The following is an 18,998-nucleotide window of genomic DNA, read 5'->3' as shown; positions in this document are numbered from 1 at the left end:
GCGGCAGAGAAAGCGCTGGTAGGCGAACGGCGCGGCAATGCTGTCAGAACCGCAGAGACGGACGCGGAGGCTGGCGCTGCAAGGTGCCAGGTGACATGATTAGGGGAAGAATCGATTTAACAGGTGATCATTGGAGACTATATGGGCAAAATACTTACAGACATAGCGTTCGGCTCCACGCCGAAATCACATCAACAGTTGCAAGTGATGCAAATTATAATTGAAAAATTGCAAATACAATACATCTGAATATAAGAACACATAAAAACTATCGTTTCATTATACAAGTCTTGCGCCGGTCACCCCAGTTATATATTAAAAGTACATGACGGAGAAAAAAAAATAGAAATGATAGAAAATCTAAAAAAAAACAAAAAAATCTGACCATCAATTTGATGCAGATAACCGCAGCCGTTAGATCATCGAAAGAATTACCCACGTATGCCATTAGTTTCTCCTAGCCTATTCTCTCCTCTTGCCCCTGCCGTGTGCCTCGCAAGTGTACAGCGCCGCCGCCGCCCAACATCGTCTCCAGATCGACTCCTCCCGCGCCCTTCTGGCTGCTGCCGTCCACTGCCACAGTGCCACCCCTCCGCCGGTCGCGCGCGTCACCCAACTGTCCCGTTCCATCTCCTGCGTGCCACCCTCCGTCCCGTTCCATCTCCCACGCGCGCGAGCTCCAGGAGTAACATCGCCAAGGGGCCCTGCAGTCCCTCCCGTCGGTGAGGCTTTGTCCTTAATTTTGCCCCTCTTATTCGTGCTCTTCCTTTTTCCTGTGTTACGACAAGACGCCTCCCACGATTGCTGGTATAGTGAAGTCTTTGAATCCTTGATGGTGCCCCCTAATTAATTTTCAAAGGCTACTCTTCTGATATAGGTTATTGGCTGCATGCTCTGGCGTTGTTGAAGATGAACATTGCAATGTTGATTATTCCTGAATTCATTACCTGTCCTACCATGGTGATTTATTTCGTGATTTCTTTCACAAAATGTTCACTAAGTCCCTGTTTAGTTGGGCTTAAAACTACTTTCTGACTTTTGGCTTATAAGCCACAAAAGCACCAAATTAGGTGCTTTCGGCTTTGGCTTTTGACATTTGACTTGATATTGTTAGATGATGGTATAAACAAAAAGCCAAAGTCAAAAGCAACTATTTAGGTGCTTTTGTGGCTTATAAACCAAAAGTCAAAAGGCAGTTTTAAGCCCAACCAAACAGGGCCTAAGTGTACTTGGTTGAAGTTTAATTGCTAATTGCTAAGCTATATGCTCTCGGTTATCTTCCCCTTAGTTGTGCAAACCATCGAGTACTTCCTGATTTTATTGGGATTCAACATATCATGGATTTATGGTTACCATACGAAATACAACAATCATGCATGATGCATCCGATCTTATTGATCATACATGTTTGGTTTAATTGGTATCTTTTGGGCCTGCACATAATTAGGATATTTATAGCACTAAAAGCTAGATGGAAGAATCTTTCGCATATCCGACCCCAGTACCCCACACAATACACTGTCCATTGTTTTTACAGTAAAAGTAGAACTGAAGTTACCGTCTTATAGATATGCCTGTATACCAATCTGTTAATTTAAAGTCATCAAAGGAAAAATTATTTCTGGTCTGAGAGTTGTATTTTTGGGTAGGTTCAGAGGTAGATAGTATTATCATACTAGAAATTGTAAGGCTAAGTACATTGATTTAATGGAGGTGGGCCTGATAGAACAAGTGTGATCACTCATTCACGTAAGCATGAAACCCTATTTGTCAGGAGTGAGCCGACATTATTCAGCACACAATTTGGGGAATAACAAGAATCTTCATCAGAAAATGGAAGAACCAACCAATTTGCTTCAGTTCGGCCCTGCTCAGCTAGCTTTACATTTTATTCAGTTCCTTGACATGCAACAGAGGTAAATTCAATTATTTCCCTGACTATACTTTAATGGAGAAGTACTTTCGGAATTCGTCTTTAATGTGGGATATATTCCATTAAAGTGAGAAGATCTGGCCCGTTTGAACCTGCTGGTGCTGATGATTATCCAGCGACGTACTTATCATCTCTATTCCTAACCTATATTGTTGCCATTTTCTTTATTTACATTTACTACTCTCTGCATTATTATTTTCCATTTGATAAAGTATTTATACATCAATTAATGCCCTTACCATCATCTTTTATACCAAATAACTGAGTAATCTGGTCATTAATTGTTTAATTTCTTCATTGATATATTAGTATGGCTATAGCCATATTTTTCAGTTCACCTCTATGTGTTAGAGCTCTTACTCTGCTATTTTTATACTTCTACCTGATGGGTTTAGGCGTTTAGCTATTCATCCACATGTTATTCCTATTCACTAGAGAATTATTTGGTACTTCTAAATAATTTCCATTACCACTCCTTGTTGAGATGGTTCTTACTTTTTTATTTTGTGGTTGATTAGATGAATTTCTGCCAACAATTGATTACATGGTAGTCATGGATGTTCCTCTATGATGTATTATTCTTTTTGTTGGGCTGATGATGCCACACTCACTTTATTCTTTCTTGGTATGCATCTTTTTAGAATAATGTAACCAAGGAGAAAGGGATTTTCCTTCTTACTGATCTCTCAAGGTACGTGCATATTAACCATTCAATTTATAAAATGCTTTATATTGCTTTGATGCATTGTCCAAAACATTTGAGCATGGCTTACCGGTGCGAAGTGATGCACTCTACAATAGAGTTACTAATTTTGTGGTAGCCAGTTTATAGCTTTAGCATTTTAGCCACTCCTTTTACTTATCTTCCGCATTTGCAGTCATTTGGTTTTTTATAGAAATAGTCATTGGAATTGGGGGCACTAACACATTACTTACATTTATTTCCCCTGCATATCTCAAGATGTGAATCTGAAAAATTGCTACAAAAGTTTTTAAGTAATCAACGGGGGGGAGTCTCCCCACCTGAATATATTAACCCAAAGACTAACTCAACGAGTCCGAGAGAGTTTCGGACTCGCGGGGAGCCCGAATTACATGCGGATAAGCAATTCCGCCACAGATTAACGGCCGCTTTGTCTGTCGCTAACCGCATAAGGAGCCACGAGATCCTGCCGGAACACACGTGTTTTTCTAGCATCCCAGATGCGCCAGAGGATCGTCCATTAGCAGTGATGTCCATACCGGATCGATCCTCGGTCTTGTGTCATTTTCCAGGGAAACTTTCTAGAATGGCTATTTTCTAAGCATTCATAAATCATCGCTTGTATTTGTCTTGAGATATCTTTTTCCAAAATAAGAATACATATCTTCATCACTTGGTCACTCCATGTTTGTATTGTGTGTAGTTAAATACGTTTTAGTTGCATTATATGCCAAATAAATGTATTTACAGATTGTATAACATATTAAGACTGCAAAACTTCAAAAAAAAAAATCTTCATCTTGGTGTTGGCATTTACTTGAGGTTCTACCAAGCTTCAGGTTTTCTGATTTTTTTTTGCAAGGGTGTTTGACCTGCCTGCACACGAGATATGGGCCATATGGCAAAGTCATGAAGCTATGTAGTGGTACAGCCTCTGGCTGAAATGACCAGGGTATCACCGGAGAAGATTGCAGTTTACTTTGGTAGTTGTTTTAAATAGTTATCAAGTTGAATATTAATGTACTATATGTAATAGCAGTGCCTCGCGTGTGACTGAGAGAATATTCTAGGGTCGGTGACTTTGATTTTCATTGGTCCTTTTTGTTTAGTCACGTTGCTGCAGACAACAACGTGTTTCGAACAATAAAATTTATCGGAAATCTATTACCTTTTGTCTGTACATTATGATTTCTGGGTACGTTAAATTTTACATTTATCATTCAAAGGTAACATGCATTTTACATGGTGATGTCGACTCTAGGGATACAAAACTGTCATTAGGATGCACCAGAATCATTCTACATTGGTGTGGTCCTAGATTCTTTCTACATGTGTGATGTGTTCCTCTATTTACATTATTTTTCGTATTAAGTTTCCAAGTTGCATTATTTTCGCTGAAAATTTCAATGGACGAGATTGGATGCCTCTGGTCATGAAAGACAAATAACCTGATGTTAAAGACTATCCAGGTGCTCTAAGGTACCGCCTTACATTCTACTTAATTAAGATGCACCACACGCAAAACTCAAGACATACGGCACAATATGAGAAAAAATAAATCTTATGGCTGTATTGAGAGCTACTGGAGAAAAAAGTTTGGATGATGAACTAAAACTATTGTCTGCCATGTATTTGAGAAGTATTGCTTCCATTCGTAAATGTGCAGTCAAACGTAACGAAGTTTGGCTCACAATCGTATACAAAGTACTAATTCTAGTTAGTGAAAATAATATCATTAAATTTGTTATGATCTTTTTTTCATTATCTTGTATGTGAAAATAATATCATTCTATAATATATTCATGTGAAACACAATTGTCAAAGTTGCATGCTGAGCACATTTTGTAATTTTTGGAATGCTGGATGTTGTGTTCATTACCAACAAATATTTTCAAAGAGAAAAAACATAATTTTTGGAATGCTGGATGTTGTGTTCATTACCAACGAATATTTTCAAAGAGAAAAAACTACATTTTTCCAATACATAAGATTTGTAGTGGCATTTATCGAATTAAGCCCTCGATTTAAATATGGACAGACACAGAAATGAACCTGACTTCTACTGGAGTAATTATTTCTTCTTTTGATTTGGTTCATGTTTGTTTTGTAAATGCCGTGTACACGGTGGCGTGCTTCATTTCTACTGGTCTGAATTCTGCACCTCCGACGGGTGTTCCAAGAATGTGAGTGTGTTCTCTGCAGGAACAACACGGTTCTGTTCACTATCGCCCGCTTGACTGGCACGAGTAGGGCTAATTAAGTTAACCAATTTGAAATAATATGTGTAGAATTTTTGTTGTAGGCCTATTTCCACCAACGGTGACTGAAGTCATTTTTAATACACGGTCACTTTTTACCCACTTAAAAGAAAGTCTGTAACATATTTTATTCTATTTAGTAAAAAAATGTTCATGTTATTTTATTTTTGACGCGATTTTACTATTTTATAGATTTTTGTAATTTTTTAGAAACAAATACAAACGCAGGTGCTCACAACACACGCGCACGCTCACCCCTATAAACGCACACACGCACACCTACCCCTATGAGCACCTCCGAGAGACTGGACCGGCTGATTTTGAGAGATTGACGAAGTCACAGCATGCGCCTCACTATTGACGAGTACGTCACCTACCACTGAAAGAACAGCGTCGGTTAAATTCTGAAATAATTCAGGAAAATGCGACACCCATGTCAAGTCTAATACTTGAACTTGTGTGGGTTGGTTTCCCCATAAAAAACCAGACTACTCGAGTTAGACCCAGGTCACAGATTTTTGTCATTTTGGTAGAGTGGGGTCACGTGTCAGCCTACGTGAATCTTCATATTATAGGTACTCTTTTGACATGGGTTTAAAATTTCGGCAACCCTAAAATTATAGAGGTTACAAAAAATTATGAAAATTTAAAAATCATTCTGGTATTAGCTTGACCAAATTTCATTGAAATTAGACAGGTTTTGAGCAACTTAAATGTGATGAATTTTTTTGGTTTGAATAACCAAAAAACTTGAAATTTGTGTTGAAATTTTGAACGGGGGTCGTCTGTGCTCAAGTTGGCTACGCGACACCAGTTCGCGGCCGAGCGCACTAAGTGGATAGATCTGACATGCAGAGCCACTCCATCAGGATTCAAAGAAAATTTAAGTTTGGTAAAATTCATCTAAATTCAGTCAATTCCCATAGAGATCATACCGAAATGATTTCCAAAAATTTGGTGACCTTAATTTTTTTAGCATTTGCCAAAATTCAGTGGCCATCTCTAGTGTCTCGAGAAGGGAGTATCCGCTAGAGTATCCGGTCTGAATGGCAGCAGGGAAGACCGGAAGACATGCCTAGAAGATTGGAAGGAGATGATAGAGGCTGTCACTTTTCGGTTTGAAAAGTTCGTGCAAACCAAAGCTTAATCCCTTCCGACCTTCCGGCCATGTGGGGACAGACTGTTTATTTGTTTCTGAACAAAAACGTCAACGTGTATAAATCTGTCAAGAAACATAAACAACGAGCGTACTTGTGGCACTTCTATATCGGGCGCCCACATGGTCACCACGTTGGGATCGAGTAATACTCCCAATCTGGAGTATATCTTGGGTTGACTTGTTGATGTCAATGGAGATGGCGATCGACCTTCCGTAACTTGCTTGCTGGCTGATTCGTTCCGATTATAAACGCACTTTCCTGATTTGCAGCAGCGCGCAGAGATACACTAGATCGGTTGTGATCCACATTCCATAACTCAAAGAGTCGAAGAACCTTCCGAAGTTCCGATGATTCCTTCCCTCCGCGGCATGCTCCGCGGTCTACTCACTAGGGGTACCGAAGGCCGCCGTAGGCGCCATGCCATTCACAAGACCGCGCCCGTCCCCGGCGCTGCCGTTGCCATCGTCTTCTTCGCCACCGGCACACTCTGTTTCGTTTTCCTCGGCCCCCTCCGATCACCACCCACACCCACCACCACCTCATCATCCGGCAAGGCCGCCGCCACGGCATGCGACGCCACGCGGGGCGAGTGGGTCCACGACCCAAGCTTGCGGCCGCACTACACGAACGCGACGTGCGGCTTCATCCAGGACTACCAGAACTGCATGAAGCACGGCAAGCCCAGCCTCGAGTTCCTCCAGTGGAAATGGCGACCCGACGCCGCCGACGCCGGCTGCGGCGAGCTCATGGAGCGTTTCGACGCGGCGCGGTTCTTCCGGGCCGTGCGGGGGAGGTCGATCCTCTTCGTCGGGGACTCGCTGGCCAGCAGCCACGTGCTCTCCCTCGTGTGCACCCTCTCGGAGCTGGAGACCCCGACGAAACGGCATAGCACGGGATTCGAGCAGTGGTGGTTCGAAGCGCACGACTTCGCCGTCTCCTTCTTCTGGACGCCGTTCCAGATCCGCTGGCGTCTGACATCAGACGGCCCGGAATCGACGGCGCCGGGCCCGGCCCGGCAAGGGGAGGTGTTCGCCGGCCCGAGCGACCTCCACCTCGACGAGCCCGACGAGCGGTGGATGTCGGCCGCCAAGGAGCACGACTACGTGGTCCTCTCCGCGTCGCACTGGTTCCGGCGCCCGGCCGTGTACTACCGCGGCGGCCACGTCGTCGGCTGCCACGGCTGCAGCGCCAAGGATGCCGACAACGTCACCGGCACCGAGCTCTCTCCGGAGCACGCGCAGCGCGTGGCGTTCCGGACCGTGCTGCGGGCGCTGGCGCGTGGGGAGCACGGGTTCGAGGGGACGGCGGTGCTGCGGACGGTGGCGCCGACGCACTACGAGAAGGGCGGGTGGTTCGACGGGGGCGAGTGCCCGAGCACGCGGCCGCTGGGCCGGGACCGGACGGCGGAGATGGTGGAACCAGAGGCTGGGTTTTACAGGGCTCAGGTGGAGGAGTTCAGAGCGGCGGCGAAGGAGGCGAGAAGGAGCGGCGGTGCCGTGCGGCTCAGGCTGATGGATGTGACGGGGATGATGCTGCGCCGGCCGGACGGGCATCCAGGGCGGTACGGCCATGGCCCTGGCCAGCACGATGGGTTCGACGTCGATTGCCTGCACTGGTGCTTACCGGGGCCGATCGATGTGTGGAACGAGCTGCTGCTTCAGATCTTGGACGGTTAGGCACACATCCTGGGGTCCTCTGTTCTTCACCATACGACATAGGTTTTAAAGCATATTTTCCAAGCTTAGAAATAGTCGCACGAGAAATAGCAAAACGGATTCTATCATCTGTCCTGCTGTTGTACACTTAGAGAGGGAACATGAGCAGCAAATGGTTGTTATTAAGTTCAGACTTGAAACCCAGATGGCTTTGTTCAAATACCATCTGCCAGTCACCTAATGCCAGACCACTCGATTGTCACGGGACAAAGATTTAGTAGTAAATTTCAGAAAACCTTTTTTCGTCAAGCTTAAGCTTTTCATAGAATCACCACTATGACTGTCTCGAGGAATTACAACTTTTGGGACAAACCTTTTCAGGAAACTATAATTTGACAGATTAAGCAATTAACACGATTTTTGACTGCCGCATGTCAACCCTGGCCCGTTATATTTGTCAAGTAAGCTTCCCACCCAACCTGGCCCGCTAGATCGAAAGCCCATGTGGCAAATAAAACGGGTCAGGGATTGATATGTGTAACGTGACAGTGGGCCACAGCTGTCAAAGATCATGTCAAATGGCTTAATTTGCTAGATGAATGTTTTCTGAGAATATCTGTCTGAAAAGTTGTGGTCCCTTGAAATCACTAGCGCCTCCCCTGGCGTTCCTAGTTTGGTCGAGAAACCATTCAGTATGTCATCTGAACCATTCGATCAACTATTGTCCCTACTTTCTCAAAGAAGAATTATATTTCTCTCCTAGCATCTGCACCACCGATATGCTAGAAGGTACTACCTCATAATGTTATTTTAACTGGTTTTGCTATTTCTAAGGTGACTAAAAAATAACTAATTCTAAGTCGATGCTAACAATGGTCTGAAAATAATCATGCAAGTACAAAGAATAATAATCTGAAGATGCATATGGAGGGATAATATTGCAAGTGTAGTATGAAGGAACACATGTAGTATGCATGTACTATACAATGATATGATCTGCAAGTGTGGATGAATATGAATAAAATTTAATATGCAAACTCAAAGGCGTATGAAATGCATAGAATAATCCTAAGGTCTCTTTTGGTTTTGTCCATACTAGGGTCACGTTCCTACAGGCAACACAATGCTCTGATACCATCTGAAGCGACCGCGCTCATAAAAGGATTCGATCTCTGTGCTTAAGTGCTAGTCCCTGGATCGACTCACTAGCACACACAATTTTAAGATGTAATATCATAAAACAAAGGTCTCAAAATATTACAACGCGGTATCCAGAATTTAAGAGTGCTTACAAACTCGCATAACCCCATGTGTTAGCTGAAAATAAACGAAAAGTACTATAGCGGAAAACGAAGATACAAGAGTCACATCAACACCACAGTGGTAGCGTGTTGGAATGTAGGCTCGAAACCCAAAGACCATAACGTACCCTTACTCTTCGTCAGAACTTCCTGCATCATTAAACGATGCAGCCACTAGGGTCAATACATGGAATGCATTGGCAAGGTCACAATTTGATATAACAGCACCTATCAAGTACATGCATATTTATGGCAAGGTGGAGTTCAGGCTATTTGCATAAAAGCTTCATTTTAACCAAATAATTTTATCACTATTGGACATTGGGTAGACACACCAATGCTCCTATTAAACTATGGACATTGAGTAGACACATCAATGCTCATAAACCCAAGTTCAAACCATTCATTTTAATTAAGAAATTAGAGTGAGCGAGACTTTCCTTGCAGCTCCCTAATCTAGCTGCTCATAAATGTCCATGACCGAGGACACGGCTAAGTACTTAGTTTGACACTCTCGAGAGGTTGTACACTTTACCCACAAGAAATCGACGTGTTAATCCCTTACTGTCCTCAGGGTAGACTAGCAACGGCATCGATTACAGGACTTTCAGAAGTAATCCGCCAGACCCATACCGAGGGACCCGCTCCCACCTACACGGCTACATCATCACGATCACCTCGAGCCTAGGTTGAAACAACTTACTCAATGTTGGCAGAGCCCATATTACCATGTGGTTGTACTGGAAGCTACTAAACAGGAAACTAGTCCAGTCTCTATTTACCCCGGGTAGCATTCCACATTTTGCGACGCAGGCGCTCCCATAGACATGGCGAGACGACTCATAGAAATGGACCTATAGACATGGACCTGACGCCGCATAACATCCAAAATCTCAAAGCCGTCCACCCAGGATAGTTCATTAACAATTAAGTTGTTTTGCCATACTCTAAGTAAAACTCAGCTTTTCTCCATAACACAATATTATCATGATGTAGTAATTTTCCCCACGATACTACCATAGCATAGCATTCAACTACAAACTGTAGCAATTTGGTAGCAAGGTAATGGCACGGATAAAAACTACACTACCTGGGATTCATAGCTAGCAAGAGATACAAATAATATTCATCATGCAACTAATAAAACATCTAGTGCATAGTAAACATATTAGGGAAATGATCAAAGTGACTTGCCTTGTTCAAAGCTGTGGTAGTTTCCGCACTCTTCGCAACAACAAGGTTCACACTCCGAACAATCTAAAACAAACAAGCACAAATACACATAAACATGCGATTCAATGCAAAGAGTATGCCATGATGCAATAGCTACAATGATGCACACCTAGCTTGATTTTAGTATTAACAATTTTAGTTTCTGTTTTAAAGAACTTTTCAAAGGATTGGACAGATTATAAAACATTAAGAAGGTACTCAATGTGCAAGAATCAAAATAAGATTTAATAATAGCTTATTGGGTTTTTAGAAGGCATGGAACAAAATAGTTTGGTACTGCAAGATTATTTACAAAATAATTCTCTCTCTGATCCTACTGGACAGGGATTATATTTTAGACATTTTTCGAAATGATAACAGGTTCAAAATAGTTTTAAAACATTTCATAAGAATTATAAACCATAGTTAACCATTCTGCAATTTGGTTCTGTTACAGTTATTCAAATTCAAAATTGAACAGTGCCAAAAGAATCTACATGCCATGAGGATTCCAGAAAGGTGCAGAACATAAATTTTGGCCAAACGGTTTAAAAGTTATGAACATTTGAATAACCAGGGGTGTTTCTGCAAGTTTTCCTTTTTAATTCGGCCGGGGAATAAACATTTAATTAAAAAGGTGACACGTGGCAGCTCCTAATTGGTTGGTACCGGTTCGGGAATGGAATAAAAGGCAGCCGTCGGATCCACATAAAATGGACGGCTCAGATCTACGGGTACCCCTGCACTTAAGTGATCTAATCTCAACCGTAGAAGAAGATTGGACGGTCAGGGTGCGTCGGCCTTACCTCCGGCGGTGGTGCTAGGTTTCCGGCGGCGGCGGTGGTGCGGGAAACGGCGGCGCGGGTGTTCTGGCGATCCTCGGAGCTCGGGAAACGGCGGGGAAGAAGCGGCGTGTCGTGGCGGTCCTCCTGGCGGCGGGTTCCTCCTCAGGGTGGCCGGAGACGGGCGGTGGAACTCGGGTTCCCGGCGGCGGCGGCGTGGAGCTTCGGTCAGGTCGGGTCGGGCGCTACAGTGCACAAGAAACAAAAGCGAGCACGTCACGGCGTGCGCAAAGAAGAGAGGAGAAGGAAACACCAGAAGATGGCGGCTAGGATTCACCGGTTAGTCGGCAGCGACTTCAAAACGCGGCGGTGTCCGAAACTTTCCGGCGAGCAATTTAGAGAGGAGAAGGAAGCACCAGAAGATGGCGGCTAGGATTTACTGGTTTTGAACTAAACTTTTGATTCAAAACTCCAAATTGAGTCAAATAAAATGCAAGAAAATTTGTAAAATCATATCTTCATATGATTCAACTTTTGGGATAAGAATTCTCTCCAAATAAAATATATAAAAATACTTTTTCCTATGAAATTGCCTTTAGGGCTTTATAACTAATAACATTTGTAGTGTTTCGAATCCAAAATGAAATACCAAAATATGGGGTAGCATAATCATGCATTAAACCGCCTTTATTAACATCACCCTAATGGGTCAAAAAATCCAATTGGCAAAAGAGAAGTAAAAGGCAAGATTCAATAAAAAGAAACTTGGTTATTGGATTTTCCTGAGTTAATTTTCATGGTTTTAAATGTGGTGAAACGCAAAGGTGACATGATGCTAATGGAATGCAATGCATTATGAAAGGTTTTGAAAATTTGGGATGTTATAGTTGTGAAAAAAATACACACTAAAGTAGCGAAAAGTTGGTTAGCCAAACACGCAAATAGCAATAAGCGGGTGAAACAAACGGAATTATGATAATCCACCACAATGCCAAACGCAGCCTTGCTGAGCCTCCATCAAAACCACTGCGCTTATGAAGATTCCACAGCCACACAAGATCAAGGTTGGTTGGACCCGAGCCCAGGGCAGGTACCATAATATTTCTATTTGGGTCATGAGCATTTCCCTGAATATACGCGTAGGCGCGTAGCAGTTTTTTTTTTGAAAGGGGGAAAGCCTCGGCCTCTGCATCAATGGATACACAGCATGTGGAAAGCAAACGGTACAAGATGTCTCAGCACGACATATGTTAAATGCCAACATTAAGTGAAGGTGTATAAACGTGACATGTGTGCGTCGATATTGAAGTTATTCGAGATGTACAAATCAGAATCAGAATGGGACACACAATGTACTTTACGGTTACCCGTGGGTGCGGATATATTTTAGGTGCCTATTTTTAAACAAAATGCTTAAATATCAGTTGATGTATAGTATCTGGATGCCCAATTTCATTCTCCTCTTCCCATCGTTCGTTCCAAATTTTAAAACTAAATAACATCTGATGGCTAAAAATCAAGTATCTCTAACTAAATATCAGGCGACTTAAATTTAACAGAACCGAATAGGGATCACTTTCGCCCCTTGGCTTATTATTTATCTCTGGAATGAGAGTTCCAGCCATCGACCAGATTCGTCCAGGAATTATTATACGGTCCTTTACCCGATATTTCAGACAGAATTATGCACAAGCAAACGGAGAGAGAGAGGGGTTCACAAAACGTAGCTAATTAAGAGAGAGAGGCCTACGGAACCTCCCAAAAAACAAGGACATGTCGGCGATTTTTTTCTCGTTATAGTGAATCGAACGGCGCAGTCATGGATTGCGGATGCATCTTTCCAGCATTTACCCGCAAGCTTGAGGGACATTGGATACGCCTTGCCTTTGAAGCTCGCCCATGACACTACCCAGAGAAGGAGGCTTCAGCCCAAGGGGCAGTGGCAGCCACGGTTTGGTTAAAACATCACCAATAGCCGCGTCTATGCTCTCATTTGACTGAAAAAAAATTCCCCAAAAGGTTCAGTTATTAGTTAAGACTTGGTCAACTTATATCCCCAACAGCTTAATCTTTTCCCTTGTCTTAGATATGTAAGCTCGATTTTCCTGCGATAAATGGCAATGCTCAAGTGTATATACGACATATATACTTACCGGTTGTGCCTGTAGTTGGAGCTGGGAATCTTGTTGTTTCTTGCTCGCTGGTGCTGAGAGGGGCGTGTAGACTGGGCACGGCATAACACCGGCGACCGGTGGAGCAGGAAATTTCTGGAACGGCAAAATTAGTCATCTCACCAATTAATAGTTGTAGAATAATAATGAAATTCACACCACTGATATATATCACTTGAGCTGATTAATAATCATGCCAAAGTAAAATCGCTCACCGCCGGTGCCATCGGCATTGCCACGCAAGGAGTCCCATGAGTTGCCGGCATATATGCATGTGCTGGCCCCTGAGGAAGCAAAACAGCACGTAATGTAAGAAGAAGCAAGCTAGTGCCATAAACTTTTGTAGCCTCCAATCCAGGCAGTCATATAGTGTACTTACCCTCATGTATGGGTGATGCCAGAAAGTAGGGGGCGGGGCAGCCCACGACGGCGGCGGCGGCGGCACAGGACCGCGCGGCGTGGCCGGGTGCCTCGGCGGCCACACTGCCACACGGGGAGAGTGCGGGTCTGTCGATGGGTGGCCCCAAACGTGCAGCGGCCGTGCAAAATGCTGCATCGCAGGGTGCGGCGGCGGCGGCGGCGGAGGAAGAGGAGCTGGCGACGGCGAAAAGCCGATGGTTGGCACTGTCCACATGCTCGTCTCCTGCTTCTTCGCAGCTCCTGCAGGTCCTCCGGCGGCGTAGGCATGCCGTCGTTGCGTCCAGCTTGCCGCCTCCGCCTCCCGGGCAAGCATGTGCTTCCGGTGAGACCGGTACTTCTGCAACAAGATACATAGTACACAACACTTAGTTAGGCTTAGGCGTTGTCTATTAATTTCTAAATTTCGTAGAAAAATTTGTAAATCGAAATCACTTCTTCTTTATCCTTGATTTTCATCCAGTCGTTGCTAAATTTTTTTGGTATTGTTTTTTTATCATACATCCGTATGAGTATTTAGTTTTCACTGCAGAGGCTTTTCGTTAGTTTGTTGATATCTTGCACGTATGATTCTTTTTTTTTAAACTTTGGGCTAGTCTTCAATTTAGCCTAAGTACGTGCCTAACCGAACAAAAAAAAATATAAGAAAAATAAAGATACAAAACTTTAAGTACAATTTAGAGTCAACAAATCTACTGGAATTATAAGAAAAAACAGGAGAAAGAGAGAAACTGTAAATATTTTACATAACCGAAGGTGCTACTACTCCAAATTCTAAACTTCCAACCGTCCATCTAATAAACTGTGGTACAATTTTAATGATGTTTCATTATAAATTAATACAGTGAAAATAGTGTGATACTAGCTTAGAGGCACAGAAGTATTATTAAATGGTTTCAACTTTCAAGTTCCATGCCTTGCACGCACCTGCAAATGGCTTGCTATGTTGTGCCGAGTGAGGGAGTCGATTCCCATGATCTCTAGTATCCTTGATGGCACTGCCTTGTCGATTCCGAGCTGCTCTACCGCCTGCACAAACCTCCGGTGAAGCTCCGGCGTCCAGTCCACCTGCAGGACATCTTTATTTAATACCGGCCACTAGGCTTAAACATGATACTCCGTACTTCCTATATATAGCATTTTAAGCTTCCAAAATCCACATATGGCCAATATATGTAAAGGTTTTGTACCTTGGCCTTCTTCTTTCCGTGAGAGTTCTTCTTCCTCGACGACTTATGCCGGCTCTCAGCCTCCTGGGACGACGACGCTGTTGAACACGGCGATTTTGCGTCTTCCATGGCGGCTCCATTGCCACCGACGTTGCAATTCACATTCCCATCCTCCATGGCCTGATTGCACCCTTCCTTCTCTCCATCGTCAGCTGCCTCAGCAAACGCCATGTTTTCGACGGCGCCGATGACACCGCCGCCGGTTGGGCTGACAGAACCGACGTCGTCATGAAGAAGAGAACCCGGCAGCAGCTCGTCACAGGGCACCTCCTGGTCCTGCAACTCCTCGACGGCGCCGCCGGTGGCTACCGCCGCCTCGAAATCAGAGAAGATATCTGCGGCCGGGTCGTCGTCGACCTCGAGGTCCGGCAGCGCATCGCCGTGCTCTAGCCTTAGGAAGAAGTCCCCAAAATCTATGTCATCGACCGTGAAGTCCAACTGATCCATGTCAAAGTGAGCCCCAGCCGTCTCCAGCTCCACAGCGCGCTGATCCTCCGCATCGGCGCCGCACCTCGGCGTCGACACGGCGAGCATCTCAACAATCACAAATACTACAATGTAAAGGGAGCAAGCAATGGTATGTTAGGTCACACCACCGGGCTTCTGCTTCTAAACTGATGATTCAATGTTGCTATTTTGAGTAGGAGTTGTATATATCCGCTAAGAAGGCAAGTATGTTTGCCCGGCCGGGGAGTATAATTAAGGGGAGGTTGGGCCAGGGGAGGACGCACGGAGGCCACAAGCTCGCGAAGATTTGCCCGATTCGTTCCATGGGTGGCCTTGTCCGCGAGCGCAAGTGCAGCTTGGTCGCTTCCGCGAATTATTGAGGCCAGTGTGTGGGTGAGGCTTTTTTAGAGGAAGCATATTTCCCTATTGTTAGTATTATTGGTATGTTTCCGGCCATTACGAACGAACTCACGGAGAGCGAGAGAAGGAGGATAGAGCAGATCCCGTGAGACAAAGGCGACAGAGAAGCGAACAAAAGCTGACAGCGGCTACATGTATATCGCCTGGAGACTGCCGTGCATGCTGCCTCTGGCTCTCTGCTCGTGGATGTCTTTGGGACCCGGCCGGCGCGTTTTGTGCTTGGAAATGGACTAGCTCCTTCATATCACTAGTCATCTGCGCTAGCAATTTTAGTACTACTAACAGACTTTCTTAAAGGACTAGGGGTCCGTAGACAAATCCTAGCTATATATCTTTATGGCAACTTAAGAATTGCTAGTGGTACAAAATTTGTGCGTGATGTATGTGCATAATGTTGATTTATGCAGTGGTAAATGGACAAATGTGCATTAGAAAAGTGTATGGTTGATCTATAGTCATGTTATCAAATTACCTGGCGTAACAGGAAAAAAACAGTGTAGAGTGCGCGAGCAGAGATAAAAACCTAACAACTGTTGGGCTGGGCCGCTGGGCCGAGCGATTCGAGAAGGGCGGCGCCAGGCCGCCCGTGGACCAAACCCACGAGCTCGTCGAGCTGGACCGAGCTGAGCTCGGCTCGGCCTGAAGATTTGTCGTGCCGTTTTTGTAGGCTCAGCTCGGTCCGGCTCGGTCCAGCTCGCCGAGCTCGGCTTGAACGTACCTACAACAGTCTTTGCTCTTTTCATTTCGATCTCTACCCCTTCAGTTCTATCCAAAACTACTGAAGATGCATAAAGACACTACTAAGAGTAATTGATAATGACATGATTAAAAAGAATGATAAATGATAAAAACTACTGAAAATTGGAAACAAACATCAACTTAACAAGATAAGTTCATTGGCATCCTCGTAAACACTATCGGAGGTAGGGGAACTAGCAGCGTAAGTTCCTGCAGTTTTGTAAGTTCTGTTCTTGAGCCCCCTAAGATTCATAAATCCATTTAAGTCCCTGCAATTTTGTTCTTTGGCCCCTTAAATAATCATCTTTTCTGCTATGGTCCCCATATAAGTTGTTCGTGCCTCAGCCCCTGCTCGTAAAGAGCATAACATACGCTATAACGTACTTTTGAAGACGCTAAGCTGTCCCCCTGTGGTTTGTTCTCACGCATCCGAGAGGAAGCTTCCCTATGGAAATTGGCGGGTGGCCTGATCCCTTTTTACCCCGGCTGAGTTTTTCTACATGTGATGGGGGCGTGTTTTCTCTTTTTGTTTCCTATAACTTTGTACTTGGTCATCGGCCCTTCTTCTTAATCGAATCTTAGCATCTCTCCTGCTAGTTTTCCAAAAAAAAATTGTTTTTGGAAGTTCCATGGTATATCTTATAATACAGATCCTTGTTCCTTGATACTTAGCATCTAATGGTGGGTTCATTTAGTTTACTAACACAACAACAATAACAAGTTAATATATTTCTCAAATATCTAAATATGAAAGATCAAGCCGCCTTCCTTACACCTGCAGTGGCTCCATAGAACAATGATGATACTGAAAACACCGAGTTTGATTGAGGCCAAGATAGTATACTCAGTGCATCTGGCCAAATAAAACTGGTGCTTGGAGACTTTACATTGTTGATATGAAGTGCTCTTCTTTCTTCCTCTCTTTTCATAAAGACTTCTAGCCTGGAAATTCGATGAAAATATTTTACATTCACCCCGGATCGGAAGCAATTTGCTACAGCACCACCGACACCTGCCGAAAACCTGCACCAAAATTAAAAACTGAAAGGAAAAACAGATGGACAAAAATTGATATCAACGTGCTCGCCAGAAAAATGAGTGCAAGCAAATGGAGAAACTGCTAGCTGGCAATTAACAAAACTGAAAAAATCAGTATGTTGAGATACTGCAGTTTCTGTTTTGACTTAGAGACTGCAGGGACAGGTTCAGGGTGTGTATATCCAGTTTTGTGCTTCTATCTTGTATAGGGATAACACGAAAACCTTCTTATTTCTCGAACTGTATTTTGACGAAAAAATTGGTACACCGAAAAGAGAAATGCTTGGAGTATTGGAGACACAATTCGCCACGATGATAAAAAAAAATTCTGTCACGGAAAAGAGCCTGGTCGATACGATATATAGGCTTATAGCATGTATCATTGACCGGTACTTTTTGTACGCATGTGTATATTTAAGATTTTGTTTTATAGCAAAAAAATCATGCATAATCTGATGATATTATTTTCACCTGAGTAATCCAAATAAATTTTTGCCGGTAGTGGTCATAATATAGAAAGTCAAAACAAGTCAATATTTCATCCTCAAATCTATGTCTCTAGCCACATAACCGCCTCAATTTCATTTTGGTCTAATTTGGACTCTTAAATCCTAACTACCGGATAAAACCCCGAAATCAGTTTTAGGTCCATTTAGGATGGTTAGCGCATATCCACAATGTTAGAGTCAGTACTTACTCTTCACGTCATCTAAAGTCAATAGTAAAATAATACGTGCAATGACTTTTCTTTAAACTGACTCTAGATGATTTGTTAACATTCGATGAGAGGTTGTGCAATGGTTAAAAGGTCAAGTCTTAGCTAACTTTTAGCTGACTCTTAGCGATTCTTGCCTTAAGAGTCTGACTCTTTGTGAAGAGTCAGTTCTCTTCTCTCTCATATCTCTCTTTCCTCCACACAAGCAAATTTTAAATAAGAGTCAGCCTTTGCGAAGTCTGTTCGTCTGTTCGAGTCTGTGACAGAGGCGTCCACTCTTGCACTCCTCCACCATCTCCGAGCATACCATGTCGTCATCGTGGGCCAGCAAAGAGGACACATGCACATCTTGTCCCTGTTGTGACGGCGAGTCAGCAGGAGCAATGAGATCGACGATCGAGTCCAAGAGCATGGGAATGGTTGCACCATAGAGACATCAGCAGCGCGCATTGGTGGTGGAGAACTGGAGATGCCATTGTCATCGGCGGGAGGAGGAGGCGTCGGTGTTGGTCGAAAGGTAGGTCAATCCCGAGCCTATTGTGACCCATCCACGCCCGCTCTCTTCGTCGAACCAGTCCAGCACTGCCGAAGGGACCGGGCAGCACCTCCTCGCAAGCTCAAGCTTGACCCCGCACCGTGAGCTCTTCACTTGTTGAGACCAGTCCGACACCAGAGATGACACATATGCCCATCCCATGTCGAGGCAACTTCGTTGCACGTCCCTCCCGCAGCTCCCACTCTCCGGACCGCAACGTCTAAAGCGTGGCCAACTGCAACAGAGAAGGATGGGCGAAAATAGCTAGAGGCGATTGCATGGAG

At 44.1% G+C, this 18,998-nt stretch overlaps 2 protein-coding genes and 1 long non-coding RNA gene across 5 annotated transcripts; 2 read left to right on the top strand and 1 right to left on the bottom strand.

The window, feature by feature from the left end:
• Window positions 1-455: 455 nt before the first annotated feature.
• On the top strand, window positions 456-3,818 carry LOC100832315. The gene is made up of 4 exons (XR_137939.4): window positions 456-722; window positions 1,775-1,916; window positions 2,575-2,624; window positions 3,499-3,818. It is a non-coding gene; the product is annotated as an uncharacterized LOC100832315 (long non-coding RNA).
• Window positions 3,819-6,401: 2,583 nt separating this feature from the next.
• LOC100834370 (protein trichome birefringence-like 19) lies at window positions 6,402-7,730 on the top strand. The gene has a single exon (XM_003560772.4). The coding sequence runs from the start codon at window positions 6,402-6,404 to the stop codon at window positions 7,728-7,730; it is 1,329 nt and encodes a 442-aa protein (XP_003560820.1).
• A 1,192-nt stretch (window positions 7,731-8,922) lies between these two features.
• On the bottom strand, window positions 8,923-15,580 carry LOC100831717 (probable transcription factor GLK1). 3 transcript variants are annotated; one of them, XM_024457389.1, is made up of 9 exons: window positions 14,783-15,580; window positions 14,520-14,660; window positions 13,555-13,932; window positions 13,391-13,459; window positions 13,158-13,271; window positions 12,856-13,001; window positions 11,029-11,249; window positions 10,205-10,267; window positions 8,923-9,160 (listed from the first exon to the last, which is right to left on the bottom strand). In XM_024457389.1, exons 1-9 carry the CDS (start codon window positions 15,353-15,355, stop codon window positions 9,141-9,143), a joined length of 1,725 nt encoding a protein of 574 aa, XP_024313157.1. In that variant the 5' UTR covers window positions 15,356-15,580; the 3' UTR covers window positions 8,923-9,140. The 3 variants fall into 3 exon arrangements, with proteins under 3 accessions (XP_024313157.1, XP_014752396.1, XP_024313158.1); XM_024457390.1 differs by lacking the exon at window positions 11,029-11,249 and having other exon boundaries at window positions 8,930-9,160; window positions 14,783-15,570; XM_014896910.2 differs by lacking the exons at window positions 11,029-11,249; window positions 12,856-13,001 and having other exon boundaries at window positions 8,926-9,160; window positions 14,783-15,578.
• Window positions 15,581-18,998: the final 3,418 nt, after the last annotated feature.

This window comes from Brachypodium distachyon, chromosome 1, assembly GCF_000005505.3.
Source record: "Brachypodium distachyon strain Bd21 chromosome 1, Brachypodium_distachyon_v3.0, whole genome shotgun sequence".
NCBI lineage: Eukaryota > Viridiplantae > Streptophyta > Magnoliopsida > Poales > Poaceae > Brachypodium > Brachypodium distachyon.
The sequence above is the reverse complement of the archived record's forward strand: the minus strand, read 5'-3'. Positions and strand labels throughout refer to the sequence as shown.